Below are 15,669 nucleotides of genomic sequence, written 5' to 3'. Positions count from 1 at the left end.
CTTGTAGGGCATGTTTGAACAGTCGTGCAGCTTAACATTTGTTTTATTTCACACACTAACCGTGTATCATAATTCATACCAACCGTGAATCATTATCATTTGATTTTGTCTTAACCCGCAAATCTGGGCTTTGTTTTAGATTGAATGTGACTCTAGGATGCCCTCTAGTGTGACAGCGCACCTCTGTAAATAGGCTTTTCAGCTGAAGCAAGGATTGACTTAAAAACAGCTCATGTTTTATTAAAACCAACAATTATCTAGGTCTCAGTATTGTGATCTATTTAGCCATGGGCGAGGTCGGCGGGTTTTATTTGACCAATTCTGGGATTCAGAGGGCTACAGAAAGAGTGCTGGAAACGCCTATGCTTATGTATTTCTGACGTTGGTGTGTTTTATTTGAGGCGGAGCTAGAGACCACTGACACGTAAGGATCCTGCATTAATTCCAAGGGAGAAGCTACATAGGCCTACATCTTTTTAGTCGAGAAGAATGTCCTTTTTAAATACAACCAGCTGCTAATGTTTTCTATTCGGATTGATGCATAAAATTACCCAACGAGTCGCACATTAGGGTGCGTGTAGCCTGGCGACGTAGTCTACAGTCAACGTTGAAAATGAGATTTGCAATGTTTATTTCTATGCTGAGGCCGATCGGCCCGGTTATTATCGGTGTTTCTTTGGGATTTACCTTGAGTTTACTTAGTGTGAATTGGGTAGAGGAAACTTGTGTCCTCGACGGGAAAGCGAGTGAAGAAATACGTTTGGCCCAAGATGGGAATTCAAAAGGAGCGAGGAGACCCAATTCGATATCGACTGTGGATGCCGAGGAAGATTTTGAGCCAAGAATAGTGCCATATAAACCAGTCCAACAAAGCCAAACAAAGCAACTTTTTCGGTAAGCACTCAAAAGGGATGGTTGAAACCCGAAAAGGTCAAATGTGTTATTATAAACATGATTCAACAGTGTAGCCTACTTTAGATCTTATTTTTCCAGTTGACTTCTGTCTGACGCTATTGCCCCACAACTTTTTTTCAGAATGGATATTTTATTGCCCGTTTTCAAAGGGAAACAATGTTGCCAATTTGTCTTTCAGCGGTATATTACGAGTTTAGGTTAATTTGGGCATGTGGTTGTTTTTCACCTCTTTCTTCGGCAGTTGTTCATTTTTGGCATTATTTTCAACCCCTAGATGTCAAGCACACTTAAACAACATCAGATAGCAATTGATAACATTACATTAGATAACAATATAACATTACATTTGGAAATCAGTCCGTTTTGGAGTCTGCTTTTATTATGACCACTAAAACAGAAACATCTGTGGAAGGACAACATTCCTGAAACTATAACACTAATTTTTACAACCTTCGCCGTATCTGTGCCCTTCAGTCTCGGCTACCAGAGTACAGTATTTTGGGCCATAACACATTATTGTAAAGTATTGTATTGATGTAGTCTACCTACTGTATGTGAAAGAATATTTGGAGAATTGCATTTAATATGGTGCCATGTGCTTCCCTAACCCTGCGTAGGATGCACAGTCAAGTTTTGCATCATGGTGTAGTTGTGTATTACCCTGGATGTAGAAAATAGTCAAGTTAAACAAAAATCCTTGAACTATGAAATAACACATGGAATCATGTAGTAACCAAAAAGAAGTGTTAAACAAATCAAAATATATTTGAGATTCTTCAAAGTAGCCACCCTTTTCCTTGACTGCTTTGCACACGCTTGGTATATACACACCAAGTGTGTGCAAAGCTGTCAAGGAAAAGGATGGCTACTTTGAAGAATCTCAAATATATTTTGATTTGTTTAACACTTCTTTTTGGATACTACATGATTCCATGTGTTATTTCATAGTTTTGATGTCTTCACTATTATTCTACAATGTAGAAAATAGTTTAAAAAAAATACAAACCCTGGAATGAGTAGGTGTCCAAACTTTTGACTTGTACTACTATACATATAAACTCTTGGCATTCTCTCAACCAACTTCACCTGGAATGCATTTCCAACAGTCCCAAACCATCTCAATTGTGTTGAGGGATTTGTGGAGGCCAGGTAATCTGATGCATCACGCTCCTTTAAACAGTTAATGTTGATGTCTGTTACTTGAACTCTGTGGTGCAATTATTTGGGCTGCAATCTGAGGTGCAGTAATGGATTTATCTTCTCCAGCAGAGGTAACTCTGGGTCTTCCTTTCCTGTGGCGGTCCTCGTGCGAGCCATTTTCATCGTAGCGCTTGATGGTTTTTTTACAACTGCACTTGAAGAAACTTTAAAAGTTCTTAATATTCCGTATTGACTGACCTTCAGGTCTTAAAGTAATGATGGACTGTTGTTTCTCTTTGCTTAGTTGAGCTGTTCTTGACAATTTATGGACTTGGTCTTTTACCAAATAGGGTTATCTTCTGTATACCACCCCTACTGATTGGCTCAAACACATTAAGAAGGAAATACATTCCACAAGTTAACTTTAAGAAGGCAGCTTTCCAGGTGACTACCCCATGAAGCTGGTTGAGAGAATGCCAAGAGTGTGCAAAGCTGTCAAGGCAAAGGGTGGCTGCTTTGAAGAATCTCAAATATAAAATATATTTTGCTTTGTTTAACACTTTTTAGGTTACTACATGTTTCCATATGTGTTATTTCATAGTGTTGATGTATTCACTATTATTCTACAATGTAGAAATACATAGAACCCTTGAATGAGTAGGTGTTCTAAAACATTTGACTGGTACTCTATGTATATGTACAGTGCCTTGCAAAAGTATTCAGACCCCTTGGATTTCTTCACATTTTGTTACATAGTGGGATTAAAATGGATGTAATTGTCATTTTGATTTTAAAAATAAATAAGAGCTAAAAATGTAGTTGTTACATAAGTATTCAGCCACTAGTTGTTACATAAGTATTCAGCCACTAACCTAAATTAGTTCAGGAGTCAAATTTGGAACGATAGCTGTTGAAATGATTTTTTTAATGATTAACCCTTCATCTGTGCCCCATACATACTGCATCTGTATGGTCCCTCATTTCAAGCACAGATTTAACTACCAAGACCCGGGAGCTTTTGATAAGCCTCATAAAGAAGGGCAGTGATTGTTAGATGGGTAACAATAACAAATTAGGCATTCAATATATTTTTAAGCATGGTCAAGTTAATGATTGTTTGGGGTTTATATATTAAACCACCCAGACACAAAGATAATCATCCTTCTGCTCAGGGATGTTACCATGAGGCCATTGGCGATTTTTAGAACAGCTACGTTGTTCAATGTCTGTGATGGTAGAAAACTGAGGATGACTCAACAACATTGTAGTGACTCCACGATAATGACCTAAATATTCCAAAACTTGCATCTTGTATGCAACGAGGCACTAAAGTAATCCTGTAAAGGAATACACTTTTTTGCCAAAAAATGTTTGGTGCAAATCCGGCACATCAGAGGAACTGCCTCTTTATTTTCGAGCATGTTGGTTGCTGCATCATGGTATGGGTATGCTTGCCATTGGCAAATACTGAGGAGTTTTTTTTTAAAGGATAAAAATAAATGGGATGGGGCTAAGCACAGGGTAAATCCTAGAGGAAAACCTGCTTCTGTCTGCTTTACACTGGAGACTAGGAGAAGAATGTACCTTTCAGCAGGACAATCACCTACAACACAAGGCCAAATCTACACTGGAATTTCCAAGAAGACGGCGAATGTTCCTGAGTGGAACATAGACATGTGAAAAAGTAGGCATACCCCCAGATTTATTTTTAATTTTTAAACATATTTGGACAGATGGATATGTGATCTTCACTTCAACACTATTGACAGATAAAGGTAACCTAATTTACAAAATACACCGAAAGATTATACTTTGCAATCATCTATTCATCAAAAATCAACAAATGTACACCCCTAGCTTCAATAGCTTGTGTTTCCCCCGTTGGCTGAAATAACTTAATGTAGCTGTTTCTTTTAACTGTCTATCAGTCTCTTACATTGACTGGGAGGAATTTTTGTCCACTCTACTTTACAGCACTGCTTCAACTGTCATGTTTGAGGGCTTTCTTGCATGCACGGCCTGCTTCAAGTCCCCCTACAAAATTTCGATATGATTGAGATTTGGGTTTTGACTCTGCCATTCCATAACCCTCAATTTCTTCTTTTTAAGCCGTTCTGTTGTAGCTTTGCTTCTGGGTTTTGGATTATTGTCCTGTTGCAAGATCCATGTTCGCTTCAGCTTTTTGACAGATGGCCCAACATTCTCAAGAATTCTCTGGTACAATCCTAGAATTCATGGTTGACTCAATGATGGCAAGTTGGCAAGGCCCTGAGGTAGCAAAACAGCCCCAAACCATAATGCCACCGCCTCCATGCTTTATGGTTGGTATGAGGTTCTTTCGTTTTTTGCCAAACATGGTGTCTGGCATTGTGCTCTGGACAGATGAGGTGAAGTTGTTTGGCCACATTGTTCCAGTAGTTTTGGTCTTTACCCAGGTGTTGTTTGGCAAACGTCAGTCGTGTCTTGAGGCGTCTTCCTTCCTGACTTCCCATGTAGGCCAAGTTTGTGCAGTCTCTTTCTGACAGATGACTCCTGTACTTTGACATTGATTGTGGCAAGAGAGGCCTGTAAGATCCCTTGATGTTACCCTGGGGTTCTTAGAGACTTCTATGAGCATATTTCAGTCTCTTGGGCTGAATTTGGTGGGATGACATGTCCTAGGTAGATTGCCAGTGGCCTGGAGGTTTCTCCATTTGTAGATGAGCCATCGGACAGTGGAATGATGTACTTCAAACTTCTTGGAAATGGATTTGTAACCCCTCCCAGAATCATGGGCATTAATAATTATTATTTTAAGAGCCTCGGATAGGTATTTTGCTTTTGGCATGATGTGTTACCACACACCCATATGGTTATGACCGAACCAGACCAGGTTTCTAATCTTTATGGAAGGCTGGACCCGCCTACATTTCTCTCCAATGATTTTCTAATCACTTGCACATGTTTTGGTGCACCTGGTTCTAATTTTAGCCATTTTATATGATGGTAAAGGTAGGGATGTACTAACTTTTTCTTCATAAGTAAAATGCATTTGTTTATTTTAATTGCGTAACATTTTCAAAGTGAATTTTCTTGTGTGTGGTTTGTTAAATTGGGTTACCTTTCAACGAATATGGTGGGAATTTAGCTCAAATATGCATGTCCAAATATGTTTAAAAAATATCTATCTATACTTTCCAGGGGGTATACTTACTTTTCACATGACTGTATATCTGCTTGAAAATATTTGATAAGACTTGAAATTGACTGTCTAGCCATGATCCCCAAAATTCTGACAGCATGAATAATTTTGAAAATAATAATGGGCAAATATTGTACAATCTAGGTGTGCAAAGCTCATATAGTGTTGACTCGCAGCTGTAATCGATGCCAAATGTGTTTCTAACATGTATTGACATAGGGAGCTGGATGCTTATGCAACGACTATACATTTGCTATTTAATTTCTATTCATCTATTAAATGTTCAAGTTTTTTCCTTCCACTTGGACATTAGTATTTTGTATAAATTGTTGCCAAAAAATGACAAATCAATTGTAATCTCACTTTGTAACACATAAAGTGAAGAAATCCAAAGGTTCTGAATACTTTCGCGAGGAACTCTAAAAATATGTACAAAATCTCTGTTTAGTCTGTTTTTGTGTACTTGATTCTCTAGATTAAACTTCTCCCATTTGAAAATAGCAGCAATCGCTTAAAGTTCCGATCCATAGTTCCTACATACATTTTTTGGATTGATATGTACCCGTCTGATTCTTGAAGAATATAACACAAATGTCTTGTGAGCTTAGTACAACTGTCGTACACCAAAAAATAAACTCCAATGTTTTGTAAACAATGTAAATAATGTAAATGACCACTGTTTTTAATACCATTTTTCAAATCACGGATGATCGGTCCTTGCATCCATAGCCTAGGTTCCATTTCTCCAGCCTCATCCTTCAGCTTTTTACTGAAACTGTGTTTTGGGGATGACACTTAATGTTTTCAATTTAAGGATTGCGTCTTTAAAAATATATATTTGAATGAGTGTGTATGTTTTCCAGGGCTAAGTACATCAGTACAGAGCTGGGGATCCGGCAGCGCCTCTTCGTAGGGATCCTGACGTCCAAAAGCACCATCAACACATTGGGAGTGGCCGTGAACCGCACCATCAGCCACCACCTGGACACTGTGGTCTTCTTCACCGGCATGCGCAACCGCAAAGTGCCCCACGGCATGTTCGTGGTCACCCATGGGGACGAGAGGCTCATATGGAACATTTTCCAGACTATCAAGTACATCTTGGAGCACTACGTCCATGAGTATGACTGGTTCTACCTGGCCCAGGACGACACCTACACCGAGGCAGACCGGATCCAACAGCTGGTGGATCACCTGAGCATAGACCGGGAGCTTTACATGGGCAGCCCTGAGGAGTTTATAGGTGGGGATATGGAGGGGAGGTACTGCTACGGTGGGTTCGGATACCTCCTGTCCCGTACCCTGCTGCTCCGGCTCAAACCCTTCCTGGAGAACTGTAGGAATGACATCCTGAGCGCCAGGCCTGACGAGTGGCTGGGCAGATGCATCATTGATTATGCCAACACCAACTGTGTGGCTGAGCATGAGGTAGGCTATGTATTGCTACTGTCTTGTACAGACGAGTTCCACGAAGAGAGTTCTGTTCCATGGGTTTATGATCCCTTTGACCAAGAGACTGTTTTCCGGAAATAGATTAGGCCTAGTCCTAGAATAAGAAGCATGTTTAAAGGAGATTCTCTATTCAGTAAGGAGATTCTCTATTCAGTTTTTTAAGGCCCCGACTAGGCTTAATCTGTGCCCGAAAAAGCATCCCCAAGTGTTTCTCAGTAAGTGAACGTTTCTTGTGTCAACAAAGCAGACCCGTGTTGAATACATAATGTCAAATACTTGCGCTGCGCTTGATTTAGTTCGTCCAGTACAATAGAACCAATGTATAGTCACAAAAGTGGACGCTCAAGAATTGAACATGTGTATTTGGCCCAGGTCTGCTCTGAATAGAAACTACAAGTCGATTGCCTTTCACTGGCATCTTCCCCCAAAAAGATGAAACGGAGCCTGACTTTATGACGCCTCATAAACTTGACTCATTATCTGTCAGTGTAGTCGGCTGGTTCCTGCTCTGTAATCGCTTGAGACACACGCACACCATATTGTAAAAAATAAATAAAATTGAAGGCCATATACTACAACATCAAAACATAAGAGCCATCTTTCAAGATCCACCAGCCTCACGTTAGAATACTTTCTTTCCAAACTACATGTGTAGTTAAAAAGTAGTCTCCTTAAAGTGTATACTAGTGACATCTATAGAATAAAGCATGTTGCACCATTATTAGTGCTAAAACATAGTTGTAACACCATCGGTGTTTTAGCACTGCATTCTCTGTAGAGACAGATTTGCCCGTCTTCACACTGGGGCCCCTGAGGGTACTTGTCCCCTCTGCTGTGACGGGGAGCTTTGCTTCTCCTGTTCTGCACTGACAGTCAGGGACCCAGTGGAGCCCTGTCACAGTCACACTGCTTGTCCAAGTGACAGTTTAAAGACTGTGCACCTTCGATAACTACATTGATTTAATCTGTTTGTATATGTTACCCGTTTTGGCCCATAGTGTGGCCGCATGCACATTACACCTGCATTTGTTCCAGCAATATCACCAGTTATACACCATTCTACCGCAATACTATTTAGAAGTTGTTTTTTTTTAAATTTTTTTTTACATAATGAGTAGTTAATACAAGACAGTTTGAGTTTGCCTAAACTTTTTTCTGTGGCGTGTTACGTTCTATACCCTCTTTAATTGGGCTTCCATTTTATTTATTTTTTTCCCTATGGTCGCATTTGAGCAGGAAACCATCTTGTTTAAGAGTGTGTATTGGAACAGAAACGGAGGGCCTGTTTCACTGCTGCGTGGTCATCTTGCCTCAGGGCCAGCACAACTCCAGGAGGGAGAAAGGAGAAGTAGGGGAAAAGTCAGATGAAAAAACATGGAAGAGTGTTACGTGGAAGTACAACTCCCATTCCACAACTGTATTTGTAACAGTTATCAGTTGTGTCGAAGTGACATTGATTCTTTAGACCTTTGCAATTCATTTTTCAGTCCGACGGTTGGTGACCTCTGTTCATGCGATTTCATTATTTGTTATTATAGCTATTATATTATAGCTTGATCAGATTGGATAAATGCTTTCTTCCGAATTGGTTAAATTCTTAAGGTGCTTACTCTGTTTATTCTAAATGGTTGTCTCTTTAGATTAAAGCTGCAATATGTACCTTTTCGGGCAACCTGACCAAATTCACATAGAAATGTGAGTTATAGATCTGTCATGCTCATCGAAAGCAAGTCCAAGAGGCGGTGGATCTGTTCTATGTGCTTAAGTTTTTGCTTTTACTTTGTTTTGTAAATTAGTTGGGGTAAAAATAATAAGAAATATTTCACCAGCGGTTTAGATGGTACAATGATTATCTACTGTACACTATACTTGCTTGTTTTGTCACACTGAAATTAGGCGAACATGCAGTAGACTTTTAGCAACCTGGAAATGGCGGAGTGATTTCTGCATAGTGCATCTTAAGTGGTCCTATTACTTATGGTAATGTAGGTGTTCGTACACTGATTCCTCTTAGGCTGTGACACCATACATTCCAGTAGTGTTTTTCCTATGAAGACATTTCTAAAAGTTTGTTAAACATGAATTGTTTGGACAGAAGTTGTTTCAAGTTTTATTAGCTATAAGTACGGGATAGGCAAGGTATACATCGTCCAACGAAACGTTTACTTGCAGGTTCCTTCTCGACAATGCAACATCAATAAGAAATAGTAAAAGAATACAACAAAGTAAAATGGCAGAAGAATAGAAAACATTTTAGCACAAGTATAATACAGGAAGGAACTATTTTTAGTACAATAGAGCAGGTGGTCAGTCCAGTTCAAGTGTTCAGCAGTGTAAAGGCTTGTAGATAGAAACTATCAGACCTCATGTTCCAATAGGTCTGTGTGGGGTCCCTTCCTTAGGAGTTGTTTTGAGTAGATGTCCTGGATGGGTGGAAGTATCGTCCCAGTGATGTACTGGGCCGTCTTCACCACCCGCTGGAGGGTCTGCAGAGCATTTGAACCGGTGGGCTATGTGTATTTTTATTTCATTAATTGAAGGAAAAACAATACAATCTAAAGTGCTTTACTCTTACATGTTGTTAGGATCTGTAATACAATGGTTGTCGGAACTCTTAGTACAGGAAGTTGTTGCTCAAAAAGAAGCCTTTACTCTCCCTTTTGCTATGACCGATACAGGCTGTAAGGGTCAATGGGTTTGGAAACTGCTAGTGAAACAGCCACTAAGAAAAGTTTTTCATGTCAGAGGACCAATGTTTGATAGTGGGGCATCATCAGGGCTAAATGGCTATCACTCTGAAATGCTGTTTTAGTGAGGAAAGATGACTAATTGCCTTAGGTGGACTAAAACTGATTCACTGTCTGACACATTCTCTTATTTTATTTTTTTCTTCATACCTTCTCTTTGAAAGCACCCCATATCTCCCCTACATTCATTTACTCCATCCAAATAGATAGGAAAGCTTCCAAAACCATTTCCAAGTAAACAATTCTATCAGCTTTCAACCGTTACTAGTAAATAATACACAGGGCTCTATTTCCAGCTTTCACTGAGGCTGCAAGTGTCAAACGCACGTTAGTTGGCCATTTCGGCATGCGTGAGGTTCGGCAATTTATCTGTCTAACATCGGCTCTCTTGCACTGAGGTGGGAGGGATAGCAATATTTGACTTGTGTCTTCAAAGATGAAAATTTCATGGAGCACAAAGGGTGAGATTTTAAGACCAACGAAAAAGCCGGTCTTCGCGGTAACATGGATGGTAATGACATGGAATTTGAGGGCGGGAGCACAAACCTATTCAGCAGTGACGCACCATGCCCATACGCTCCTGTAACAAGAGGGGAAATTTGCATATTGCGCTGGTAACCCTGGCATTTAGAAACCTAAAACATTTTACTTTTTTAAGTTGATTTAAAAAAAAACAAGCATAGCCTCCCCTCCCCCTCAGAAGGCAGTTTGTTTTTGGTAGCAGACTATCAATAAAGGGTTTGACTAGCGAGACTGCTTTGAAATAAACCTTAATCACCCTCAGCTTTACTTAAAGATCAAATTTGGAAGCAGCGAAACAGTGAGTGGATAAGTTATTTCAGCCAGCTCCCATTTATTATTTTGGACATGTGTTAAACCTCCTATGTAGATATGTCGGTCGGTGGCCCTCGTATTTATTTATATATATTTTTTAATTAAAAACCAAACTTTATTAGGATGATTCAACGTCCTTGGCTTCATGGTGAGAACGTCCATGGCTCGCATGCAATGCAATTTAGCATGCGCACTTCTCCAGAAATAGCAGACCGCTCCTATCTGTAGAGTGGATGTGTAGCCTATAATGATGAGGGGACATTACCCCCTCTTTATATTGAATTTGGATCTTTGTTTGGATCTCCTATGAAAAGTTTAGTAAGTGCGTAAAACCCTCTGTCGTCTAATTGCCTCATTTATTATGTCCTCGCAGGGAGCCGTTATTGTGGCTGTAACTATATTTAGACGGCCTATTTAAAACAAGTTGTTTTGATTTTATAATCGTTCACTCGCTTTTTAAGCCGTATCAGTAGTGTCTTTAATCTTGCTTATTGACAATGTTTGGCATGTCCATCATTGAGACATGGCAGACGTAATGCTATTTTACAGTTGGCCTAGCCAATATATCAATGAAAAATACTATGTTCAACAATACATTTCCATATTGAAGCCATGCAATTACTTCTTAGAACAATGTGCCTTGCGAACATGTTAAACATATTTAGCAAATATGGGACAGGCCTACATATATTTTGTTTTTGTAGGCTATTTAACAAAGTAGGCTATAACAAACTAACATTCAAATCAGCGTTGATGACAACGCAATACATAAAAGACTGTAAATGCACAACTTGAAGCAACCACCTATTTAGCCATGGAGCAGGTTCTGATTGGCCAGTGAGGGGTCAAGCCTCCACCTACAACTTATTTATTCATCAAAACCCAGGCCTTTCCCGCCACTACAGCCGTAATTCCAGCTGTGAAAATACCAAGAATATAGCACTATTGACAGTGCTAACATTTACCATTTGCCTTAGATTTGATGAAATGGAACCCAAAGACTTCTGTTTGTTTTCACCCAATTTCCCATGTTACCACTTTGCTAAATGTACAGTACCATTCAAACGTTTGGACACACCTACTCATTCCAGAGTTTCTTTATTTTTACTATATTCTACATTGTAGAATAATAGTGAAGACATCAGCTATGAAATAACACATGGAATCATGTAGTAACCCCAAAAAGTCTTAAATTATTTGCCTTGCCTTAATGACAGCTTTGCACGCTCTTGGCATTCTCTCAACCCGAGGTAGTCACCTGGAATGCATTTCAATTAACAGGTGTGCCTTTAGTTAAGTTGTGGAATTTCTTTCCTTAATGTGTTTGAACCAATCTGTTGTTGTGACGAGGTAGGGGTTGGTATGCAGAAGATAACCCCCCCCAAAAAAAGTGTTACTACATGATTCCATATGAGTTATTTCATAGTTGTGATGTCTTCACTATTATTCTACAATGTCGAAAATAGTAAAAAAATAAAAACCCTGGAATGTGTCGGTGTGTCCAAACCTTTGACTGGCACTGTACGTACATTTTTGTTTTGTTTTCAGGGGCTGCAGTACTACCATTACGAGATGGGCAAGAACTCAGATCCGAGTAAGGTGAAGAATGTGCAGTTTAATAATGCCTTGACTGTCCACCCGGTATCTGACCCTGAGCAGATGTACAGACTACACAAACACTTCACTGAAATCGAACTTCGGAGGACATACGATGAGATCGAGAAGTTGCAGGTAAACGATCTAATCCTGAACGCCACAAAACATCCTTTGTCCAGTGAACACCGATGCAGTCAGTCTCCCCTGTCTGTTTTCATTTAACATTGAGCGCCGAAGGCTTATTTCAGTTGAATATTTGTTTTGTGAATGACTGTTCTCTTGGTTGGACATAAGGGGCATTTAAAGATATGCTTGGGAACTTTGCCAACTAGTATTTTTTAAACCTCCTGCTTTGGGCTGGATGAGTTGTGTAGTTCATTCATGCATAATTCCCTAGTTTTGAAAGTTTTCTGGAAGCCTTGCGGTGCCATTTTCCCCAAAATGTTCCCCACGTGGGCCAGCTCCCTAGCAATTTGAGTTCATGCCAATGAGATTCAGCCCCTCGCCATTTGAGTGACAGCTAACAAGATGTACACACAGCAGAGAGAGGGAGAGAGAGGATGTTGTGCAAATATCTGCATGTGACGTAGTATGCAATTTTCTGAGACCACTTTTGGCTCGTGAGCACTACTTTCAGAACTACTGGCTGAAACATACGAAAGTACTGGAGAATCTCTTCAATTGTAGCAGTACAGTATCATTGTCAGTTTGACTTTAGAGGTAATTTTTTTTATATATCTGTACATCTCATGTGTCCACAGGCAGAGATAAAGAATGTGAGCAAAGTGGCTTTTGATGGCAACCGGAGCGCCCAGTGGCCCGTTGGGATCAATCCTACGTTTGAGCCGAAGTCCCGTTTTGAGGTCATCCGATGGGACTACTTCACAGAGGATCAGGTATATTCATGCATTGACGGCTCCCCCAAGTGTGAACTGCGTGGCATTGATCGGTTGGACGTGGCCGACGTCATCGAGAGAGCCATGGGGGAGCTGAACAAGAAGTACAAGCCTGTCCTCCACCTGAAGAAGCAGCAGCTGATCAACGGCTACCGCCGCTTCGACCCCACTCGGGGCATGGAGTACACCCTGGACCTGCAGCTGGAGGTGGTCAACCAGAAGGGCCGCAGTCGCTCCATCACCAAGAGGGTCCACCTGGTGCGTCCCCTGAGTCGCATCGAGATCATCCCCATGCCTTACGTCACAGAGGCCACCAGGGTTCACGTCATCTTGCCGTTGACTTTTCAGGAACGGGGTGCCGTCAACCATTTTCTAGAAGTGTTTGCCACAAATTTGTTTGAGACCAGTGACAACGCCATCTTGACTTTACTGTTTATCTACGACCCATTCGAGGCCCAGCAGGTCAACCAGAATGACATATTCACCAGTGTTAAAGCGCAGATCAATGCATACGAACGCAAGTATCCGGCAGTGAAGATCCTGTGGATAAGTGTCAAGACAGAAACCCCTTCTCAAATCAAGTTCATGGACATAATTTCCAAGAAGCACCCAGTAGACACGCTGTTCTTCATCACCAACGTCAACACCAACGTCAACTCCGAGTTCCTCAACCGTTGCCGCATGAACTCCATCAACAACTGGCAGGTATTCTTCCCGATCCACTTCCAGGACTACAACCCAGACATTGTCTTCCACAACCAGGAGCCCCCACCCACAGTAGACCTGGTCAAGGACGCCGGACACTTTGACCGCAGTTCTTTCGAGGAGGCGTGCTTCTACAACTCCGACTACATGGTGACGCGCACGCGCATGGCCTCCGACGTGCAGGAGAATGAGGAGATCATGGAGACCTTGGATATCTACGACATGTTTGTCAGGTACTCCACCCTGCATGTGTTCAGGGCTGTGGAGCCGGCTCTGCACCAGAAGTACCACTACCAGGCATGTAACCCGCAGCTCAGTGAGGACATCTACCACAGGTGTGTCCAGAGCAACCTGGATGGCCTGGGATCACGTTCCCAGCTCGCCATGCTGTTATTTGAACACGAGCAAGGAAATAGCACTTGATCACCAGCCCCCTTAGAAACTTGACCTAGTATGTGTGTGATTGTGTGTATGCGTGAGTGTGATGTGTGTATGCGTGTGTGTTTGTTTTAAAACTAATGCAGTACATTCCTAAGCGGAAACCTTTTTTTTTAAACTAAATGTTTACAATAAAAATGTGCTGTCCGTACAGAAAACGATGGTGGAACCAAATGTGGTTTAAACATTCGGATTTGGTGGTCATGCTGGTCATCTCATTATTTTAACATGTTACAAAAGTTCTACATACCTTTGTGGCTCTTGAGGGTATGGCTTTAAACCTGCACAGCTTTTGATGCTTGGTCATTTGCAGTTTAGTAATCACTACTAAAGCACATCTGTGTGCCTTTTTTAAAAACATTTTAAAACGTCCGTCAGTCCTCTTGTATTTTCATGTCCGTTATCATATCAAGCAAAATAAGTAGAGATTTTTTTACATTGTATACATTTTATCAATATTTGAGTCCCTTCCTTTCACATTACACTTCTCACATTTGAATGAATGAGCTGGCATCTGCAATATAGATTAACTCTACTCGCATGTTAACGGGAAGGAAGCTTTACAGCACTGACGTCATCAGATGCAGAATGAGATTACTGTTGGGTTGAGAGGATTGGATGGTATGTGTTGGTACTGTAGGTCTCCATAGGTGACATCACAAACAAGCCTGTAGATGTAGAGCCTCTTCAGGAGGTTACAGTAAAAAGAGAACGATATGATTGTCTCTTATTTAGAATAGGGAATTATGTCATCTTTATCCATTACATTTATATATGCAACGTTCTGAATGTTTTAACTCTGAATACACCCCTGGTCAGATACGTTTGTCTGACGATATTTTGTGAGAGTCCTTGTTGAGAGGCTAACGCACAGTTCAGGCGCTGAATTTTTGGTTAATCGAATGGAATAGAAATTAAGAGGTTGAAAGGTTTTGCTTGACATTGATTGGTTTCATACTACAACCGCATTTCAACACTACAGACTTCCTTGTAGGCTTTGGGTCGAATTCAGGCACAACACCTCTTGTTTTAAAGAAGTGCATTGCACAAAAAGGACAAAGACAGACGATTCCCACACCTATGCAGCGCGGAAGATAATGTTTGAAACGGTGAATATGATCGGTTTAATGTGTATATTATAGGGATGGGCATTTTACAATTGTTGAATGTTCGTAGACCCCCTTTTTTTTTTCGAGTACTCAAATAACCCAAATCGCCCTATATATTAAAACAATAAAAATGCAAGTGCCATTTTAAAATTAATTTATTTAAGCCGTAATATCAACTGGTTATATCATGGAACACAATCTTCAGAAAGGCAGTAACCTTCGCATTTGCGCTTGCTTGTAGAACCCTGTGGCTGTTCAATGGCTTAGCCTTTTGTTAATTTAGCAGACAATACGCTCTTATTTCCCGAGCCCTTATCACAGTCAAAACACATATTTCATAGTTTAAAATACATTTTAAAAACGATGTAATATAACAGAATAAAATGGAACAGAATATTTTTCCAACTGGAAAAAGTTGCCAGTGCAAAGTGATGCGCATTGCATGTCGGAACAGTTATATCACCAGTGATCATTTGACACGTTTCTTAATAATGGATGAACACTCACATTGAACACTGCGCATGGTGATGCATTATGGCCACATCTGTTTGTCGAGTAGGCATATACTTGTTTATTCAGATGAAAATACGCTCTTTGTCGTCATCAAACTAATGTTTTGCAGATGTTAAGTGTGGAACATGTATGTTTAGGGGGGT

The 15,669-nt window shown here is 40.5% G+C and overlaps 1 protein-coding gene across 1 annotated transcript; it reads left to right on the top strand.

The window, feature by feature from the left end:
• The first annotated feature begins 299 nt into the window (after positions 1-299).
• Positions 300-14,065, top strand: LOC112235510 (chondroitin sulfate synthase 2). Its single transcript, XM_024403965.2, has 4 exons — positions 300-894; positions 6,100-6,664; positions 11,818-12,000; positions 12,627-14,065. Exons 1-4 carry the CDS (start codon positions 614-616, stop codon positions 13,887-13,889), a joined length of 2,292 nt encoding a protein of 763 aa, XP_024259733.1. The 5' UTR covers positions 300-613; the 3' UTR covers positions 13,890-14,065.
• The last annotated feature ends 1,604 nt before the right edge of the window (positions 14,066-15,669 follow it).

This window comes from Oncorhynchus tshawytscha, linkage group LG03 (genome assembly GCF_018296145.1).
Source record: "Oncorhynchus tshawytscha isolate Ot180627B linkage group LG03, Otsh_v2.0, whole genome shotgun sequence".
Taxonomy (NCBI): domain Eukaryota; kingdom Metazoa; phylum Chordata; class Actinopteri; order Salmoniformes; family Salmonidae; genus Oncorhynchus; species Oncorhynchus tshawytscha.
Note: the sequence above shows the minus strand (reverse complement) of the source record. Positions and strands in the feature narration are given on the sequence as shown.